The 21,665-nt window shown below is 38.5% G+C and overlaps 1 protein-coding gene across 3 annotated transcripts; it reads left to right on the top strand.

Moving 5' to 3' along the window:
• The first annotated feature begins 97 nt into the window (after nucleotides 1-97).
• Nucleotides 98-21,411, top strand: Rsrc2 (arginine and serine rich coiled-coil 2). Of its 3 annotated transcripts, XM_087903645.1 has the most exons (12): nucleotides 109-256; nucleotides 3,923-4,015; nucleotides 4,406-4,562; nucleotides 6,131-6,174; nucleotides 6,952-7,029; nucleotides 8,621-8,833; nucleotides 11,155-11,358; nucleotides 13,878-14,000; nucleotides 16,724-16,803; nucleotides 18,530-18,762; nucleotides 19,233-19,322; nucleotides 20,776-21,411. In XM_087903645.1, the coding sequence occupies exons 5-12, from the start codon at nucleotides 7,022-7,024 to the stop codon at nucleotides 20,953-20,955; spliced, it is 1,131 nt and encodes a 376-aa protein (XP_087759771.1). In that variant the 5' UTR covers nucleotides 109-256; nucleotides 3,923-4,015; nucleotides 4,406-4,562; nucleotides 6,131-6,174; nucleotides 6,952-7,021; the 3' UTR covers nucleotides 20,956-21,411. The 3 variants fall into 3 exon arrangements, with proteins under 3 accessions (XP_085535356.1, XP_048303229.1, XP_087759771.1); XM_085679230.1 differs by lacking the exons at nucleotides 3,923-4,015; nucleotides 6,952-7,029 and having other exon boundaries at nucleotides 98-256; nucleotides 8,643-8,833; XM_048447272.2 differs by lacking the exons at nucleotides 3,923-4,015; nucleotides 6,952-7,029 and having other exon boundaries at nucleotides 98-256; nucleotides 8,643-8,833; nucleotides 18,533-18,762.
• The last annotated feature ends 254 nt before the right edge of the window (nucleotides 21,412-21,665 follow it).

Here is a 21,665-nt window from a genome sequence, read left to right on the forward strand (position 1 = left end):
CATTTCGTTGAATTTACGCCACGCCCTTGGAAAGACTAACCAATCACCATCTCGAACCGCGTTGTTATAGAAACTCTTATCACCACCCCCTTTTTCTCCCAGCAAGCTGAGCGCCGCGCCAGGCCTCATCCCTTTTGTGCCATCCGGGTCTCTCGCGCTAAGGATCTAGTCTGTGGCGAAGCTTCGGGGCGGCCAGTACTGTTGAACGCGTCTAGCAGAGGCGCCGCCTTTGCGGCCGGACTCAAAAACAATGGCGGTAGGTACTAACTCGAGCGTGAAGCCAGGGCTGGTTTTTTGTTCCTTTACACAGTGTGACCAGCTCTCGGAGCTGTTGTCCGCGCTTGTGTGTGGACAAAATGGCGCCGCGGCCGCTTTCTGCGCTCGCCATCATGGCTTCCTGCTGCAGGGAGGGGGAGGTAAGGCAGTGTGTATGGGGGTGGGGAGCCGCAGGGAATGGCTTGTTTTTCCAGAACTTTCCTCATCACTTCCCTCATCCCACATTTTTAGAAGTCCACCGAACTGCGGGATTCATCTCGTTGCCCCAGACTAAGTGATATGTGTTGGGTCTTGATCGGGCTTCAGAGTTTATGCTTCCATGGAGAAAAGCGACTGGGAAAAAAAAACAAAACACCAGAAGTCGTCTCTCGAAAGTATCGGGTCAAAAAGGCAGTCTGTTTAAGGGATCATGTATGAGGAAACAGTCTAATCCTTTTGGACGAACCCTTAGTGAGATGGGGCACTTTGCCTAATTTTGCTTGGTGTTTGTCGGTGTAAACCTCGGTTGGAGCTGGAATTGTTTTAAAGAATAAAAATTGATCTAATTATCCAGTTCCATTCCCTTTTACTTGTGCTTCATAATGATTCGTGTTACTATTGAAAACCGCGGGCCTTGTTTCTTTGAGTCCCCTTTACTTGACCCATATAAAAACCGTACCTAAGCCGGGCGGTGGCGGCACACGCCTTTAGTCCCAGCACCCGGGAGACAGAGGAAGGTGGGTCTCTGAGTTCGAGGTCTACAGAGGGAGTACCAGGACAACCAGGGCTGTTAACACAGAGAAACCGTGTCTCAAAAAAACGAAAACAACAAAGGAACAACATTAAAAACCGTACCTAAGTGACCATTTTGAACAGGAAGCCTGTCTTGGATATACTATGCCCGTTTTTAATGAATCACACTATCCTGTGATTGTTTTGTTTCTAGTTATAGAGAGAAAATACTCTTCTGAACAGTATGTATTCTCTTTCACGGACTGAAAGGTTTTAACTTCTTATTGTAGACAAGGATTGCTCTTCCTGATACTTGGAATATTTAAAATTAGAACAGTACAAATAGTTTTCTGCAACTCACTACCCTTTATATCTAGTTGAATTTCAGATAATTTTTATGGAATTTCAACGGTAGTTAAGCTTTTTTAAAATGTGGGAATAACTTTTGAATTGTGTCTCTCAGCCTCTTAATATATTTCAAGTAAAAAGTAGTGTTTTTCTTGTGTTGCGTTATTTTAAGTGAAATAAATTCAGATATCTGGTTTCTGCAGTGCCCTCCACTATAAAGACAATCCCCCAGAGAACTGCCCTAGAATGAAGTCTGCTGCATACCTTCCTTTGCTGGGAAAGGATTTGTGTGCTGTGCTTCAGTTATCTGGAGTTTCAAGATGTAGATTGTAGGAGACCTGGTGACTAAATAGAAGTCAGTTTACAAGCAGTGTATGTATGGATTTCTGCTAAACTGAAGTAAAGCTGAGGAATTTTGCTAGTTGGGCTTACTATCTGTTGTATTGTAAATATCCTTAGGAAAATAAAATGCGTGTTTTTGTCACACCTGCTATTACATGTGTGATGGTGAGATGGGTTTTATTCTGCAGTGTGTTTTGCATATGAAAGTTCCTCTTGCCAGGCTTTTAAGTCTTTTGCAAAATAAACATTAATGGACTAAATGCTGTATATTTCTGTGGTTCTTGGTTCTCGTATTGGTTCTCAGGAAAAGTGAATGTGACCTACGTGGCTGTTATCCTAACAGCTGGGGGGCAGCAGCAGGATATTGAGAGCCCTGAGGGCAAACGTGAACACATAGGCATCATCTCAAAATTTGTGGGGGATGCCTGTGATTTATATCTGAAGTACTTTTTAAATTGAGATAATGTATCTTAGGTCAGTATGAGATTATCTTTAAGGATAGTGAGAACAAGAATGAAAAAAATGTGTTTGGATCATTGTTGATGGTATAGTAGAGCAATATGATTATTAGTAGGTAGCAGAGGCAGGAGGATTACAGTATTTTATGGGAGTAGGCTAATGTTTCTGGGTAGCAGCTGTAAAGCAAGATTGACCTTGATTCTTGGGCCTTTTCAGCACGGAGTTCGGGTCTTGGAAAAAGAGAGTATGGGATACTGGAATGAGAAACTCCCCTGTAGCTGATTGTTTCCTTTCTGTTACTTTTCCTCTTGAGGTACAAATGGTACTTTAGCGCATAATTTATGCATTTGACCTCCAATTATAAGTTTGTTCTTCTAATTATGTGTATTTGACTGCTGAGCCATCGTTCCAGCCCCCAAATCTGTCCTTTTCGGAGTCTGGTATTGTTTTTGACCCAAATTTGTACTCCAGTAAAATAATACGCTTCCTATATTTTGGTACTTATTTTCTGGACTAATCTTCCCAAGGGAAAAAGGTCAATCATGATTCTTCTTGATGGGGACTAGTTATTTTCCCTCTGAAGTCATAAGTCAGATTGGTAAACACTTGGAGGAAAGGAGCAGCTGGTAAATACTTAAGGTTTTATGGGTGATATACAACCTTTCATATTTTTTGCTTGTTTTAACAAGTTTTTTAAATGTAAAAAAATTATTATAATGGGCTAAGTGACAGAAGTCTTTAATCCCAGCAGAGGCAGGCAGATAGATACCTGAGTTTGAGGCCAGTCAGGGCTACATAGGGATACCTTGTCTCAAAAAGAAAGAAAAGTGTACAAGAGTTGTGCAGAAAAATAATGTTGTTTGCCAGCTCCTGTCCTTAGGCATATGTTCACCAGGTGAGCAGGTTCATTTTCCTTGCCTGCTCCAGTCAGATACCTACCACTCCACTGCTTATGGTTCAGATCTGCTTGTTTCTAGTGCCTCTTACCAATTCAACCGAATGTTGGGCTTGATGGCATGTATCGGGAATTTCAAGTTCAGTTCAAGGGAATTTTTGGGCTTTAGTGTGTCCTTGAAAATAAGATACTTTCAATTAGTCCAGCTTAAATCAGTTCATCAATTTCTTTTGTGCGTGTTTGCCTGTCCTCTGGTTCTGGCAGGCCTTGAACTCAGAGATCCACCACCTATCTCTGTCTCTCCAGTGCTGGACGGAATTAAAGTGTGCTGCCACCACCAGGCAGTACTTTTCTTTTTAATTAAAATGTTCTAGTGTTCTTGCATTAGTACTGTTATGCCTCATTCCCACCCTTCTGCGGGAATTCTGTGGTGAGATTATTTGAATCGCACAGTTCTCAGAAACTGGGTTGGTGGTGGATGGAATTTTTTTCCCCAGCACTGGTGATTTAAGACAGAACTTGGAGCAAACGCTTCTACTACTGACCTACATCTTCAACCAGAAATAATTTTAGTGAGGAGATGCAACTGAAATTCATATCTTGAACATTTATTCATGGGCGTCTCTGCTGGTTGCTGTTAGGAATACAGAAGATAGGTGGCCTTCTGCAAACTAGAAAATGAATAGAAACCTTGAGTAAAGAGTTCTCTGGAAATGTGTGTGTCATGTTTTTTGTTTTAGTTTGTAACTGCTGGGATTTAGCTCAGTGATAGAGAATTTGCCTAGCAAGCGTGAAACCCTGGGTTTACTCCTTAGCACTGCAAAATAAAATTTATATTGTAATATTGCCTATAAAATGCTTTAACATGGAAACGGCTTGATGTTTCCATAGCCCAGAGCATAAATACGGAGAGGCAGAACATGTTTTGCTGTACCTCTGTGCCAAGGGGATATTTTCATTAAAGAAGGTTAATTAGGTTCTCAGGTAAGGTAATTTTCTACTTATTCTTTTATAATCTAGAAATGCTCCCTATGCTGCTTTAATATCTTATAGTTCTAAGTAATTTAAACCTTTTAACAGCTTTTTCTAGATAGCTTTTTAATAATGAACAGTGATTTGATTACTGGCAAGTAAGCACATTTAATTCACACATCTAAAGTTTTATAGTCTAAATATTTATTGGAAATACCAAGAACTGTATTACATCTGTTACTTTACTACACATATATCTGTCCACTTGGAAATCAGCCGTGTTTGGGTATTGGCTTTCTTTTCTGGTAAAACACAACTGTCTTCGTCCCTTGCCCCTTTAAAAACCAAGAGACATTGGAAATGCAGTTACAAATTTTGATGATTCTTATTTTTAACTTCTAGGCTACTGATACAGAAAAAGACGGACTAGCTCCAGAAAAGACATCCCCAGATAGAGAAAAGAAAAAAGAACAGTCAGATGTATCTATTTCTCCTAGAACCTCAAAACATCACTATTCAAGGTCACGGTCAAGGTCAAGAGAAAGAAAACGGAAATCAGGTAAGGAATGTGATATTCTGAATGTATTTAACACACTTTAACTTTGTACACTTTGTACTGAGTTGTAACTGCTACAGGGGAGGATTTTTTTTCCATCCAGCACCAAGGTTAGAGTCCAGTACTCTGCCTGGTAGTCCCTGTCATTTCATTATACCGCAAGCCCTGCAGTGCTACATACAAGGGCAGCATGGACTGCATAGTAGCTCCAGGCCAGCCTAGGCCAAATAGTGAGACAGTGTCTCTATAATCAAAGGAAAATAACTAGTGTTGAAGGCATAACATTTTGCGATTTAAAGAAAGCAGGAGCTGGAGCACGGTTTTAATCCCCTGCAGAGGCAGGCAGATCTCTGTGAGTTCGAGGCCAACCTGGTCTACAGCGCTAGTTTCAGGACAGCCAGAGCTGTTACACAAAGGAACCCTATTTTGAGAAAGAAGGCAAACAAGCAGAACTGGGGTGACTTTGGTAGAGTGCCTCGCCTACGTAAGAACCTAACATTGCAAAGTGAGAAACAGAAGAGCAGTTAGTTTAAAAGTTGTGAGTGGAGCTATTACTTGTATATGTAGATGATTTTTAAGATTTTTTCTTTTAGTATGTTTAAATCTGTTGGACATTGTGATCACATTTAAACTGAACATTTTCAAGCTCGATGTGACATTGCAGGATGATCAAAAATTAAATCCATTCTGGAGTACATAAAATCCTGCCTCAAAAAAAAAAAAAAAAGAAAAATGGGGCTGGAGAGATGGCTCAGAGGTTAAAAGCATTGCCTGCTCTTCCAAAGGTCCTGAGTTCAATTCCCAGCAACCACAAGGTGGCTCACAACCATCTGTAATGGGGTCTGGTGCCCTCTTCTGGCCTTCAGGCATACACACAGACAGAATATTGTATACATAATAAATAAATAAATATTTTTAAAAAAGAAAAATGAAAATTTCTAGCTAACATTCTTTTGACTATAAATCAGGTCAAATGTAACCCAGTCTTGTTTATTTTTTTATTTATGTGCACACATACACATTCATGTATACATATGAATGCGTATTTAGTATGTGTGGTGTATTGTATGTGAGAGCAGGGATGTGAAGGTCAAGAATTGACATCCAGTAAGATGGCTTAGTGTGGTGAGGGCACATGTGTGCAAGCCTGATGGCCGAAGTTCAACACTCGGAACCTCCATGACGGTGAAAGGGGGAGCCTATTCCTCTGACCCACACACATGGACTCATAGCAGTAATAAACTGGCCAGGCATGGTGCAGAGACAGACCTGTTATGCATAGCGAGTTCCAGTCTCTGGCCAGTCAGGGTAATAATATAAAGTCATTCTATTTCAAAATAAAAATAAAAAGATGCTAAAAATAAATGTAGTCTTTGAAAGATACATGATAGCCCTGACTAGCAATTTAGGAAGTGATTGTTTTGATTGGCTTTTTTCCCTCTTTTATTCAACCCTGGGCCTTGTTATGAAAATCCTGTACTACTGACTTTTTTATTGTTACATTGTTGTAGTTTGTGTTTAAGATGTTTGTATATCTTTATGTATTTGTGGGTTTTTTTGTGTGTTCACAGATAATGAAGGAAGAAAACACAGGAGCAGGAGCAGGAGCAAAGAGGTAATTAACACTTTGTAGTGAATAGGTACTTTAAAATTCTTGTAAAGTGTCTGGTAGAAATGTTTGTGTGACTATTTGCCATTGTCAAGGTAAGTACCAAAGCTTGAAATTTAAAAGGTTATTTGGGTTTTAAAATAAGCATGATTTGGATTCATCATTTTTCAAGGAGATAGTTGTTTATATAAAAAGTGCCTTCAAAAATCTATTAACTTTTATTATATTGTGAAAATATTCACAATAAAAATATCATATGAAGAATAAGCTGGATTTTTAGGCCTGTGATACAGAGCTTCCATTAATCTGAGGTCCCAGGTCTCCTTATCCTCGACAACTGCTCAGGATTTTTAAGTATCAGTCATCTTTATTGATACTGTATTTGTGGGCTGCTTTCCCCCCACCCGTACTGAGTTTCCTTTCTTTTCTTTAGTGAAACTAGACCTATAAACCTTAAACTATTGCAGCAAAAATGTGAGGGACACTTGGAGAGGTGACATTTACAGTAAAGCCTTAGGAAAACAAAGGCCGCAGCTGTACTATGTAGAAGTTAGCTTGCCTCACTCACCTAAGAAGTTGAGCTACCCAGGAAGAGATTAGCAGTGAGAAAGAAAAAAGAGCCTCAGGGGGCTGGGCAAGGGACTCCTAAAACAAATATGGGCAGGGACTTCACCTCTTCCCCTAATGGAAGCTCTGTTACATTTTTAATTTAGGAGAGTTTTTGTGAAAATGACTATTTTGTTTAGCTCACATGATAACATTTCTATAATAAATCATACTCAGCGTGCTAATGCGCGAAGAGACTGAACTGAAGACGCTGCAGACTCAGATAGCAAAATAATAAGCCTACTTCATGATAAGGTAACTATTAGTCATTCAAACTCCTATTTCCCTTAAATATATCTTAAATCACTTAAGGGTTTAATGTTTTATGAAATTAATAGTAATGTTATGTTTGAAAACTGGTTTTACACTCTTAAAGTTTCTGGAAATTTGACCATTTAAAGCTTTTCTAGTCTGCTACTATATGACAAAGTTGAGAAAGTTCTGAGGTCATATTATAGAGAACTGGTCATGAAACTAAGGTTTAGCTTGTGTCTCCAGGTCTCTCTTTTTTTTTCCTACAAAATAAAAGTCACTATGATCATTTTCAGATATAGCATTGTGCATGTTCCATTGACTCCACTTATTTGACTTTGTATTTAAAGTTAACCTCTAGTTAAAAGAAATATGCTTTGACCTATTGTGGGAACTATCCATGTTGTTACAGTGGAGAAGTGGTGGCCTGAGCAGCAATGGATGGGTCCAAGCCCAGATGAGTTGCAGCTTTGTGTTTTCACCTCTTGTTTATATGAAATGGGAAATAAGCTTAGAGGATCTGAGTTTCTCTTAGATTTAAGTTTAATTACTCTGAGATATGTGGGATTTAAGCTTTAAATACAAGATGTACTTCTCAAGTTTGGGTTAGGAGATACATAATACTTCCAAGTTTGACATTGAGTGGTTGAGATTTAATCATACACTTAAGTTCACAGTATATATTTTATGGTGACATAGGAATTGTTACCCCTGGTTTACTTTTTTTTGTTCTCAATTAAAAATGGTAGATACTATTTTCGACCCTAGGTTCATACAGTGTAATCTTACACTTAAACCTTACAGCTTTACAACATCTGTAAGCCTGTTGGGATTGATGCAAACAGACATTGAAAGATAGGTCTTTTGGAGAGAATGTGGAAAGAAATATGGTTAGTTAAAGGGGGACATTGCTATTCTGCAAATTTGAAATAGTGGAAAGTATTACCTTTTTGTTAAGTATACTTTGTTGCTTCATTTGCAGTGCATTTTGTGAAGCATTGTTTTGTGTTTTTACCTGATAGCTCCTTGCTTATTTCTCTTTTTGATATTACTGGAGATTACCTAAGACTTTAAGTATGCTAGCTCTACTACTGAGCTATGTCTCTCCTTTCCATTTTGTTTTTGTTTGTTTGTTTTGGGGTTTTTTGTTTTGTGGTTAGGAGGTAGTCGGTAGTTTTTTATTTTGAGACGGGGTTTTCTCTATAGCCCAAGCTGGTTTCCAACTCAGATGTTCCCGTGCTCTGTCTCCCTAGTGCTGACATTAAAGGTATATGTCACTGCATCTGACCCTATTTTTTAAACTTAATAATTCATGGGATTTAGAATGGGTTTTGTTAATTTTTTTAAATGAGGAATCCACTTGAACTACAACTTTTCAGTATCTGTTTTCTAAATCGTTTTTAAAATACTTAGGGAACAAACTGAACTTTTGTGTCTTAATTAGAAAATTGTAATTACATATGCAACATTTGGGTGATATGAAGCTAGATAAAATTGTTTGCCACACGTTCCTAAGGTTACTAATGTTGCATCACAACATTTTTGTTTACTGTTACCCATACTAACTCTTTTTGTTGCACTATTTTCCTGAAAGAACCAACTTCTTGTTAAAACAGGCAAGAAGACATGAATCCAAAGATAAGTCCTCTAAGAGACATAAGTCTGAGGAGCACAATGATAAAGAACATTCTTCTGACAAAGGAAGAGAGCGATTAAATTCATCTGAAAATGGTGAGGACAGACACAAACGCAAAGAAAGGAAGTCATCACGAGGCAGAAGTCACTCAAGATCTAGGTCTCGTGAAAGGTAACTAATTTGGGTGTTGTAGTGTGGTGCCTTCCAGTACCTTCAACTTGTAGGTTATTCCTAGCCCAGTGTTACATGCAAATAATCTTAAATAGGATACTAATCATTTCTTAACTACCTTAATGTAGCTGGTAACTAAAGACTTTTAGAATCTTAGAATATACCTCAGTAGTAGAAAATTGCCATGTCTATAGCACTAGAACCAAAACCCTGTGGGGCTTTCTCATAAATCCAAAAGTGGTTCCCAGGAGGCTGAAAGATTACCACATTTAATTAGTGGCTCTGGATGACTTTTAACCTTTTCTCTTGTGTTGAAAAGGTTACATTGTAGGGGCTGGAAAAGTGGCTCAGGTGGTTAAAAGCCATGGCTGCTCTTCCAAAAGGCCAGGGTTTTATTCCCAGTACCCACATGGCAGTTCACAATGGCTCCAGTGCCAGGGAATCCAACATCCTCATACAGACATACATGCAAAACCACAATATACATTGAATAAAGAAATTTTTTAAGGCTAAATTGTTAAACTGTCTTAAGCCAAAGACATTGTAAGATTTGTGTGGAATGTTTTTAATTTTGTTCTACATTTTCTTTTTTGGCGGGGGCTTGGAGGTGGGATAGTTGAGATCGGATTTCTCTATTGACATTTACTTTATAAAACAAGCTGGCCTCTAATTCAGAGATTTGCCTGCCTCTGCCTCCTGAGTGGTGCAATTAAGGGCGTGCACCACCAGCTGACTGGGATTTTTTGGTGTTTGTTTGTTTCTCTCTTTAAAAGTTTCTTGCTTTCTTAATCAAGATTTACTCTGTAACTGACTCACTGTATGGCTTCCATTGCCCACAAACTTCTGGCTGTACTCGGCTCAGTCAAGCTGGTGTTAAAGGTATGCTCCACCACTAGACAATCGTCTCCCAGTGTTCCTTTACAGTACTGGGATTGTTGGCATACAAACAATACCACACTGAACTAGTTTGATGTGCTTGACTCAACATCGCATTATAATATTTAGTCACAGTAAAACAGTTTTTGGAAAATGGAGTCACGATCCAAATTGGGTTGTTTGTTGCTTTGTTGTTCAAGATAGGGTTTCTCTGTAGCATTGGAGCCTGTACTCAAACTTACTCTGTAGACCAGGCTGGCCCCAAACTCACAGAGATCCTCCTGTCTCTGCCTCCCGAGAGCTGGAATTAAAGGCGCATGCTACCACTGCTCGGCATTGTTTTAATGTGTATGGGTGTTTAACCTTTGTGTGTGTGTGTATCGCTTGTGTGACTGGAACCTATGGAGGGTAGAAGAGCATTATATTCCCTGAAACTGTTACGTGTAGGGTGTTGTGAATCTTCTACAAGAGAACTGAGCCATTTCTCCGACTCCATTGTGGGGATTTGCTTGGTTTTGAGGAGCCGATGTTTGAAATCAGGGTCAATTACAATAAGTTTTGAAAAACCTTTGTTTTAAAATGTTGTAGTTTACTTTTACTCATTTGTTGTATTGTGTTTTTCGTGACATCAGGAGCAACTGGGTCATTAACAGCCAGTGCATATGCTCTGTTGTAACTTTCATGTGCCCAGTTCAGTATTTTTACTATTATAGTGAAGAATGCCAGTTTTGCTGAATGTGGCATAAAATTTTATTTAAAGTTAAGCCAAAGCTGAGAGGTTGGCAAGAATGACCATTTGCACGCCGGAGTCAAATCACACATGTGATTTGTTCTTTTATAACAGATTAACATTAAAGTGAATCCAACTACAGCAGAGTTTTTTTTCCCCTAATTCAAATGTTGGTCCTCCTTTAAGCCATGGTTGGATAGAGCCCAACCAAAAAGTAGCTGCCAAAATGACTGGGTGTAAAGAAATCCTTTTTCCTATCCTATAAGCAGTGCAGATTTGTTTCTTTAGGTTTTTGTTTTGTTTTTGCTGTCTTGATTGTATTTGTTTTGTTTAACCACTTTATAAGATATACAGTAGTAGTACAATTATGTTCTTGGTGTGGTTACATTTGTCTACAATCTCAGCAATCAGGAATTAAGGAGGAGTTTAAATTAAGTTTAAGGTCTTCCTGGGATATGTAGTAAGACCTGTCCTTACAAAGGGGGACAACTGAGACTGGAACTATGACTCAGGTTAAGAGCAGTGGTTGCTCTTCCAGAGGTCTTGAGTTCAATTCCCAGCAACCACATGATGGCTCACAAGCATCTGTAATGAGCTCTGGTGCTCTCTTCTAGTCTGCAGGGATGTGTGTAAACAGAACACTGTACATGATAAATAAACTTTAATGGAAAAGGAGAACTATGAGCAATTAAAAGTTTATGCACTTGAATTTCAGGCGCCATCGAAGTAGAAGCAGGGAGAGGAAGAAATCTCGGTCCAGGAGTAGGGATCGAAAAAAGTCTCGATCCAGAAGCAGAGACAGGAAGAAGTCAAGATCTAGAAGCCGGGATAGAAAACGAAGGATTAGAACACGTTCTCGATCAAGATCCAGACACAGGCATAGGACTAGAAGCAGGAGCAGATCAAGGAGTCGAAGTCGGTAAGTGTTTTTTTCCCAAGAATAAAGTAGAGCCTGCTCTTTACTACTTATCTTTTTTCAGGAGTACAGTGCAAATTATTTACTGATTGATCTAAAATATTTTAAATCATTATCTCATCAATAAAAATAAATGTAGAGTTGGGGTAGGTGTGTGTCTGTGGGCTTGCTTTAGTATTCTTTATGGGTTCTGTGCCTTGCACAAAAGGGAGGAATTTCTGTAAACATTCTTACACAGTGTATGATCTGAAAGTGTTAGTTACCTAAGTTTATTATGATCTTTCTGTTTGGTTTGGAGTTTTGAGGTTTTTTTTGAGACAGATTTTCTCTGTAACTTTGAAAGGCATTTGACTACACATCCAGCAGTAATGTTCCTTTTTTTTTTTTTATCACGTTTAATACTGAATACTATTGGATCATTTGGGTTTTGTGTCTCCTAATTTACCTGTTTGATGTGTCTGTTTTGCCTGCATGGATGGTACCTGGGGTCAAAAGAGGACCATCATATCCCTTGGAATTAGAGTTAAGGGTGATTGTGGACCAAATCCAGATCCTTTGCTAGAGTAGCATAGCAAGTGTTCTTATCCATGGAGGTCCTTTCTAGCTACTGGAGTATGTGCATGTGTTGCACATTTGTAAAGGGGGGGTATCGGTGTCTTTATTGTTCTTCGTTATTTTTTGTTACACAGACTCAGCTAGGGTGACCTGCAAGCTCCTGGGATCTTCCTCTCCCACAATCACAAATGCTAAGAGTTATAGCCATGCCCAGCTTTTTTGATGAGTAGTAGAAGTTTGAATTCAGGTGCATTCATGGTGAATACTGTTTGTTTGTCGCTGAGCCAGCTTCCTTCTTTGGGTCTCCCTGTAGCCCTTGCCTCGCCATGGTTTCTGGAATTAAAAATTTGTTTTGTGTGTGTGTGTGTGTGTTGTTTTATTTTTTGGAAAGGGTTTTCTTTCTATGTCGTTTTTAGCTCTTACCCTTGGGTATCCTGGAATTTGTAGTCCAGGCTGGTCTTAAGCTCATAGAAATCATCTAGCCACTCTTCCCAAATACTGGATTTTTTTTTTAACGCAATGTTTGTTTTTGTAGTTTTGGGATTTTATTTTAGTTAACATTTCTATCTACCCTTTCCTCTAAACCCTATTTACTCTTCCTCTCCCTACTTCAAATTCAGGGTTTCTAGATCAATTGTGTGTGTGTGTGTGTGTGTGTGTGTGTGTGTGTGTGTGTGTTCATTCCTAAATATAGTCCGTTGTAACTCATTTTCCAATTGCCTTTCAAGCAGTTAGTTCTCTTTGTTTCTTATGTTTCCAGTTCAGTGACCCTCTCTCCCTTATTTTTTTAAGATTTGTTTTGTGTTTGGGTATGTGCTTCCCTTATATGAAGATGTCAGCAGATGGTGGGGTCTCTTCAAACACCATGACCAGCAGGTTGTCCATTTGCAAAGGTCAAGAAGTCAGTGCAGTTCATCATGGCTCAGTAGCTGGTTTTGGTCAAACTTTGAGGGTCTAGAGCCCAGTAGTTTATTTTAGGCATATTTAAGCGTAGCACAGTTTGAGGAAAAGAATGCTTCCTGCTGATAATTAACACAATCGATGTACACAGCAAAGCTTAAGAAATGGTTATGTTGAAACTCTCGTATAAGTGACATCTTCATGAAAATAGGTTTTGTAGATTAAGGAAGCAACCTCATGGTAAACAGTGAAGGGTATGTAGGAGGATAGTACTTTGCTTGACTGAGATAAATAGGCTCAAGGTAAGGGTCTGGAGAAGTTGGTGTTGCCTGGCCATACAGATGGCCCAGAACTCACCAGGGTATTAACCATGTCTGTTCTTAGCCTTCTGGGTGGAAAATGGGTATGTTTTCCTGGGAGGAACAGTCTTGTGTGTTTAACATTTCTGGTTTCTTTCCTGCTTATCATTGAGCACAAGAACCTACATACTTCTTCCAAGTGGAGGCCAGAAGAGCATTAGATTTCCTTTATCTGGGGTTACAAGTACTTGTGAGCCACCCAGCATGCATGTTTGGAACTGAACTTCAGTCATCCTAAAGAACTGCTGCTTTTAACCACTGAACCATCTCTACACCCATCAGATGATACTTTTTCCGTTACACGTTCCTATTTTAGCAGTTAATAACTATTATCTGAAACATTAATAATTCAACTTAAAATAGTAGGAATATTTGAATCCTTATTGTTACATACTAACATGCAGGATGTAAATTGATACTGGAAAGGTTGCTCAGTGGTTAAGAGCACTGACTGCTCTTGTTCGAAGCCCAGCACTAATGGCTGCTCACACTATCTGGAACTCCCATTCCAAGAGGCCTAATGTCCTCTTCTGGCCTTTCACCAGGCATGTAAATAGTGCACAGGCATGCATGCAGATTTTTGTTAGAAAACCTTTACTCTTTTTTTGATATATCTCTTGATCTTTGTTGGGCTATCTAGAGAAAATTGGTTTTTTATTGATAATTATTCTGTGACTATAATGGGACATAAAATGCTGGTTATTTCAGAGATAGAAAAAAGAGAATTGAAAAACCAAGAAGATTTAGCAGAAGCCTAAGCCGGACACCTAGTCCACCTCCCTTCAGAGGTAGAAACACAGCGATGGACGCCCAGGAAGCTTTAGCTAGGAGGTATGTGAATTTTTTCATTTAAAGTCATTTTATTTCTTTTTCTAGTAACTGTCAATGGTGTAGACAAATGAATACTCTTAACTCAGAGGATAATTCTTTACCAACACCACACCCCCATAAATGCTGTTGCACATTTGTGATGCGGAACAATCCACGTAGGTTTTTAATTTGGGGTTTGTGTCATTAGTTCTTAATTTACGCATGTAGGAAGACTGAGAAGTTTTTGCCTTTGTAATTATCTGTTGTTTTTACCATCGTCGCCCCATGAAAGAAACATTGAAATGTCTTGTTTGCATTTGAAAACTTTGAGTTTCAAATCATTCAGGAAACCTCGGTTGTCTTTTACTTTACTTTTTTCCCCTTAAAACAAAAGACCTGAACACTGAGAATTCTGTCACTAGATTATAGTTTTAGTAGATGCACAATAAGCCAATTTGTAGTGTAGCCAGAATGTTGCGTTTCCGAGGTTTCTATTTGAGTGTTGGGCGGTTGTGTGGCCACATTAGAGCAGGTCTGTGTCAGAAATATGCAGGGGCCAAGGAGTTGCTTTGGGAAGCCAAAAGCCAAGCACTTATTTTTTGCATATTCTGAAAACTATATTTTTGGATTTGGGTTTTTTTTTTCTTACAAAATTGAGTTTGTATTTTTTTTCATTATAAAAATACAGTTATCACAGTGTAACCTGATGTGCTGCTGCCCTGTGAAGCCAGCCTGGCAGAAACTCCACTGAACAGCAGCAGCAGCAAAGGTGTGAGCTCACCCCGTCTTCATCCGTTCACCTTAGTGAATGGAGTTGATTTCGACCTGCAATGGCCCCACACGTGCAACCAATCAACCAATAGTTGGCTTGTTTAGAGCAACAGTGTTGAAAAATCTAGTAGATAATTGTTTATTAACTTACTTCTAAGCATTGAAGATACACTCTTTCTTACGTAAAGTTTTAGGGTAGATATGTTTAGTGCTTATCTACAGTCCTTGCACTGAGCAGTAGGAAGATCAGGAGGTCAGAGTTGTTCTTGGCTACATATTTTGAGGGCAATGTTAGGCTTACGCAATACCTATTTCAAAAAACTAAAAGAAAAGTTATTACCATCAAACCGTTTGGTTTAGATTATCAGTGATTTTGTTGTTACAGGTACATAGAAAACTCTCGAAAAGAAACGATTAAAGTGTATTGGTCCACACCTTCAATCCCAGTACTCAGAAGACAGAGGCAGGCAGATTGCTGAGTTTGAGGCAACTGGGTTACATGGAAAGTTTTAGGGCAACATCAAGGATTATAGGTTGTAAACATCTTTTCGTAAATTTAAGTGCTTGTTAAAACTAGTATCTGCTGAGAAAATAGCTGTCCTGGAATGCATAAGTCCTGAATTCCTCAGCCCTTCCTAAAGTCAGTTGTGGCACATACCTAATCCTAGCATTTGGATAGTAAGTAGAAGCAGGAATTGTCTAAGTTTAAGATCATTATCACTACCTGAGTTTGAGGCCATCCAAGACTATGTGAGACACTCTTTGAAAGGAAAAATTGCAAATGCCTGTTTGGTATCACTATAATACATTGCCTGTGTGTCTCAAAACCAGAAGATAACCTTTCCTTGAACTAACTTAATAAGATGTAACATTTGATAGGTTTCTGTTTCAAAAATTGAGTGATACTACTTATTATCTATGTAGAAATTTAATTTAACCAACCATGGCAATTTAGTGTATAATTAATTCTTTAATTAATTTTTGTTTTGTATTGAAATTTTTATTTCATGTTATCAATTTCCTTGCTAACCATAAATTTCTTGATTTAGTTTGTCCTGTTTGTTTAGTAGATTGTAAAGAAGAGTTTTTGCATATCATCTTCTAAACTCAAGATTATGCTGATCCCTTATTTGAATATAAAATAGACTGTTTTTGTCCAGGTTCCCTATGCGGTGTATTATAAATATTTTATCACTTAAACATGCACTATAATTTATCTAGCACCAGTATGTGCTATAAAAGTCTTTAATTTTATCTTTGCTTTCATAGCTAGCACTGACAGAAATTGGAGACATTTATTATTATTATTATTATTATTATTATTATTATTATTAATTAAAGACAGGATAAGTGCTGGCTTCCCAGAACTATTGTCAGCCCAGACTGACCTTGAACTCACTGAGGTCTTGTATCTTCCAACTGCTGGGTCTAAAGACATGGTGCAACCTCAGAATCTGGATGTTTTGGTTTTTCTACACAGGGTTTTACCAAGTAATTCTGCTTTAATCTTCTGAGTGATGTTTGTGTTGCCATAGTAACATAAGATTTGGGGTTGGAGTGAAAGGATACTTGTAAAAATTTTGCTTTCACCAATTCAGAAATTACTTAGGAATAGTCATCGTTGCACAACCAGTCCGGTGTTGGTGAGGTAGAGACAGGAGTGTCAGAGTTCAAGGCTAGTGACAGAAGTTTCAAAATATTATTTTGGCATATGCTACTTAGATGAATATAGCAAAGTTTGCGTCCCTGGCCTGCTATAGCCCTGAAGTTCGAGGCCAGCACAGACAGCATAAGTCACCTCCCATCTTTCTCAAAAGTTGTTTTGAGAATTGTATTGATATGCTCATTACTGACTCTAATCTTAGTAGGGGGAATATAATATTTATTAATTTAATGTTTTGTATGTAAAATGTTTATGTACATGAAGGTACATACTGGTTTTACACCAAATTGTTTTACATTGTTTTTGATAGATTGGAAAGGGCAAAGAAATTACAAGAACAACGAGAAAAGGAAATGGTTGAAAAGCAAAAACAACAAGAAATGGCTGCAGGTATGAATTGCGTGGTGTAAAAAACGTGTGTGTGTATGCATGTTCAGTGTAAATAAGCACTCAGATGCCATGTGTAGATCAGTTCTCTTCCTCTTCCCATACTGTGGTAGTCAGGTGGTTTTTTGTTTTTTTTTACCCACAAGCTGTCTCACTGACTTACGAGAGGGTAGTTTTTTGATAACTACATAATGGTTATCCTTGTTAATGAACTTCCACAGCTGACTTTCTATAATATTAGCTTAAGAAGTTTTAGAGCGAACTATATTTGGTGTGCTATAAGTAATCTGTAGGCTCCCTGCAAATTCAAAGCCAGCCGGAGCAAAACTATGCAAAAACATAAGGTGTAGGAAAAATTTTTAAGAGCACTGTATCCTGGCAGGGGATGGTGCCTTGGGCCTTTTCTCCTACTACTCAGGAGACAATAAAGGTGGTCTGAGTTTGTTACCAACATAGTTTCTATACCAAGTACCAAGCTAGTCAGGGAGGGTTACATAGTAGGACCCGATCTTGAAACAAGATGAGGGGTGAGGAGCCAGCTCAGCAGTTATCAGCACTATATAGCTTTGGGACTCACTCTGTAGACCAGGCTGTTCTCAAACTCAGAGACTTGCCTACTTCTGCCTCCCTGAGTGCCATGATTAGAGGCATGTGCCACCACCATCTAGCCAAGAATACTTTTTGAAGATGGCAGCTCTGTGTAAATGGAGACTGCTTGTTCATTTCCCAGCTACCCAGATCTGAATAATCACACCAAAACTATATTAATCACAACACTGCTTGGCCGATGACTTAGGCATATTCCCAGTCAGCTCTTTTTTTTTTTTTTTTTTTTTATTTATTTTTATTATGTATACAGTGTTCTGTCTGTCTGTGTGTATGCCTGCAGGCCAGAAGAGGGCACCAGGCCTCATTCCAGATGGTTGGGAGCCACCATGTGGTTGCTGGGAATTGAACTCAGGACCTTTAGAAGAGCAGGCAATGCTCTTAACCACTGAGCCATCTCTCCAGCCCCCCCCCCCCCAGTCAGCTCTTATATCTCAAATTAACCCATATCTATCCAAAAAGTTTCTGGTTGCCTTTCTGCCTGACCTCACCTACTCTCTATATATATCTCTTCCAGCCTGGCTATATTCTGCGTTGCCATAGGCCAAAGCAGCTTTATTCATTAACCAATAAAAGCAACGCATACAGAAGGACAGCTCACATCTGCTCTATGTTCTACATTGGCAACTTACTTTAGAAGAATCTGGCCCTTCCCTAGATTTGACAATACCATTTTTTGGGTGTGAACAGTGCCCTCCTTCTAAATTTTTCTAAATGTTTTAGTTAAAATTGGTGCTGGGCTAGGTGGCACACACTTTTTTATCCCAGCGCTCAGGAGACAGAGGCAGTCTGATCTCTGAGTTGGAGGCCAGCCTGGTATACAAAGCAGATGCCAGAACAGCCAGAGCTATACAGAGAAACCCTATCTTGAAGAAAACACACACACACAGAAATTTCTACTGGTTCTATACTTCATTTTACTGTAATCATGCCTTATTTTGTGTACTTCTTTAACAGTAATAAACAAATGTCTATTGATGAACACATTAAACATATATTAGCAAACATTTCCTTATTTGGTGAAAATTCTTTCACTTTTACAAATTCTAAGTATAAGTAAATACAAATACTACTTTTGTGTGAATTAGCTTATGTCTTTTAAAATCCATTGGGTGTTTTTCAGCAGCTGCAGCCACTGGGGGTTCTGTTCTCAATGTTGCTGCTCTGTTGGCGTCAGGAACACAAGTGACTCCTCAAATAGCTATGGCAGCTCAAATGGCAGCCCTGCAAGCTAAAGCCTTGGCGGAGACCGGCATAGCTGTGCCTAGCTACTATAACCCAGCTGCTGTGAATCCAATGAAGTTTGCTGAGCAAGAAAAAAAGAGGAAAATGCTCTGGCAAGGCAAGAAAGAAGGCGTAAGTTTTTGTGTCTTTTCATTTCACCACTAGCTGATAATTGCATTAAACATTTTGGAATGTGAACTGTCATTTCCAAGAGCCTGTTTATAATGATTAACTTTGCCATAAGTAAAATTGAGTGTGTGTCCAACTTAGAAAAAAAAATGTAGCTCATTTGCATGATTCTCAGTTGTCTTTTTTGGATGGCAATATTGTACTGTAATGTTAAAATGTTTAATTCGTTTGAATTAAAGCTTTTAAAGAAAACCAAATTACATTTATAAGGTGTGGGTTGCTAAGCAGCTTGATCAAGATATTTTATGAGCCAGGGATGGTGGCTCATGCTTTTAAGTCCCAGCTCTTGGGAGGATGAGGCAGTTCTATTAGCCAAAGAGTTAAAGGACAACCTGGATTACTACTGAGTGATATTTATGACATAATATACTTAAATTGTACTTATTCTAAAATTCAGTGCTTTTTTTTCACAGGACAAATCTCAGTCTGCTGAAATATGGGAAAAATTGAATTTTGGAAACAAGGACCAAAATGTCAAATTTAGGAAGTTAATGGGCATTAAGGTGAGTTATGCCTTAGGGTTGATCCTAACTTGTATTTTCACAGCAACATTGATTTCCAGTTTCAAAGTATATCGGTCATATGTCAGTTCTAAGTACTTAATTGAGAATATCTCTATTCTCCAAGTTAATCCTATAGATATAACTATGCCATAGTCATTCTTACTGTTGGACAATACTGACTTTTGGCATATCTGTTGATCATACCTTGTGAGGATACCTAGTAAGGCCGTAGATTTAAAAATTTAAAACAGGACTGAAGATGTAGCTCAGTTGGTAGACCCTTCATTTGGTTGATTTTGTTCTTTGAAATAGGATCTTGGTAAATATCCTCACCTGACCATAGTGGTAGAGTTCTTGCTTAACAATCTTTGGTTTTTCGAGACAGGGTTTCCCTGTGTAACAGTCTTAGCTGTCCTGGAACTAGCTCTTATAGACCAGGCTTGCCTCGGGAACTCACAGGGAAGGCGTGCACCATCACTACTCCCCAGCACTCTTGACCTCTGATTGAAGCCTGTGATCCTAATACTTTGCTGTAGAAGCATCCTTTGTGGCTATTGGAGGCAGGGTTTTTCTATAGCCTTGACCGTCCTGAAACTTGCTCTGTAGACCTGAGTGCTATGATTAAAGGCATGCGCCACCTCCTCCCATCTCTTTTGTGGTATTTTTGCGCAAGTTTTAAAGAAGAGAAATGAATTTTCTGGGAAAATACTAATGCTCTTTTAGGTTATGAGCATCTAGGTGCGTTCCTTTAATCTCAGCATTTGGGCAGAAGCAGACAAATCTTTGAATTCCAGGACAGCCAAGGCTACAAAGAAACCCTGAAACCCTGTCTCTTAAAATCAAAGAAAAAGAAATGCATAACCATTAATGTGTAGAGAATTAATTTGATACAAGACCTGGAATGATCTAAAGAAATGGGTTCTTTATTCAAGAGATGTTTAGTTTAAGTTGGCTTGTTGTTGTTTGTTTGTTTAATATTTATTTTATATATGAGTGCTCTATCTACATGTACAACTTAATGACAGAAGAGGGCATCAGATCACACTATAGATGGTTGTGATTCAGCAATCACATGTGTGGTTGCTGGATGTATGGCTTTATGTGCCCGGTCCTGACACTAATCTTGACCATACTGCGAACAGGAAGTTATTTGTAATTATGCTCTGTTCCATATATAGAACATATCTTTGCACTTAAAAGTATTTTAATAACTTACAGTAGAGGTTACTATTTTATTTATGTCTGTTGCTGGAGAGATGGGTTAGCTATTAAACACAATTTTTCTCCTAGGGGACTTATTTGAGTCTCAGCACCACATGGTAGTTCATAATTGTTGGTAATTTCAGTCCTCGGTGCAACAACACTTTTCTGGCCTCTGCAAACACTTCATGCACGTGGTGTACAGTATATAATATAAAGGTTAAAAATTAAATTTTTTTTGCATGATATTTAGAGTGAAGACGAAGCTGGCTGTAGTTCAGTTGATGAAGAAAGTTACAAGACTCTGAAGCAACAAGAAGAAGTTTTTCGAAATCTTGATGCTCAGTATGAAATGGCAAGATCACAAACCCACACACAAAGAGGAATGGGTTTGGGTTTCACCTCTTCAATGCGTGGAATGGATACAGTTTGAAAAATATCAGTTTGGGACTTTAAAGACTTGTTCTGATGTCAGGTCCTTGTTCACCAAACAGCTAGTATTCTAGCTTGCATGGGTGTTGCATTGACTTTAATTTATTGAAAAATACGATTTTTTGTAAATATCAGATCAGTGATACTGGTGTTAGTGTTGTAATCAGGTTAAACCCACTTCCATTAAACTTGACAGGAATATAGAAGGACAATATTTTTTAGTTCATGAATTCTACTTTTCAAATATATTAAAGCTTCGGGTGGGATAAAATCTCATACATAGATTTTTCTCGTGTCCGCTGTCTTGTGTACTTTTGTACTTAACCTTGTACAGTTATTTTCATCTCTTGAAACATAAAAGAAATGTTATGTAGAAGTTCTTTAGAAGATCTGGCCATTTGGTACATAATCTGCACACACAAGCTGAGCAGTGATAATAAAAATGGTTTTCTCAAAACTGGTGTTAACTTAAGTTACCTGTTCTTGTTTGAGTCTCTTGTATGTAGCATTGAGTTTTGCAGTTAGAAAACATGGGCTATACATGCTTCTTTCCAGCAGTTGTTTTAGGAGATAAGCAATATCACAGTGCACAGAGATGTAAAGGAAGAAAATTTACTAAAAGTTTTCCTATTTATGATGCAGAATTGGTGTGCAGTATTTGAGTCCATTTTATTCAGGAAATAGGTTAATGCATTAGAGGGATGTGAGCAC

Source organism: Myodes glareolus, chromosome 2, assembly GCF_982192425.1.
Source record: "Myodes glareolus chromosome 2, mMyoGla1.1, whole genome shotgun sequence".
In the NCBI taxonomy this organism is placed as follows: Eukaryota; Metazoa; Chordata; class Mammalia; order Rodentia; family Cricetidae; genus Myodes; species Myodes glareolus.

Excerpts from the sequence above, each read along its gene's own strand:
- Rsrc2 (XM_085679230.1), top strand. Across the intron at positions 4,563-6,130 it reads AGAAAGAAAACGGAAATCAG|ATAATGAAGGAAGAAAACAC; the intron begins GTAAGGAATGTG and ends GTGTGTTCACAG. Across the intron at positions 11,359-13,877 it reads AGATCAAGGAGTCGAAGTCG|AGATAGAAAAAAGAGAATTG; the intron begins GTAAGTGTTTTT and ends TGGTTATTTCAG.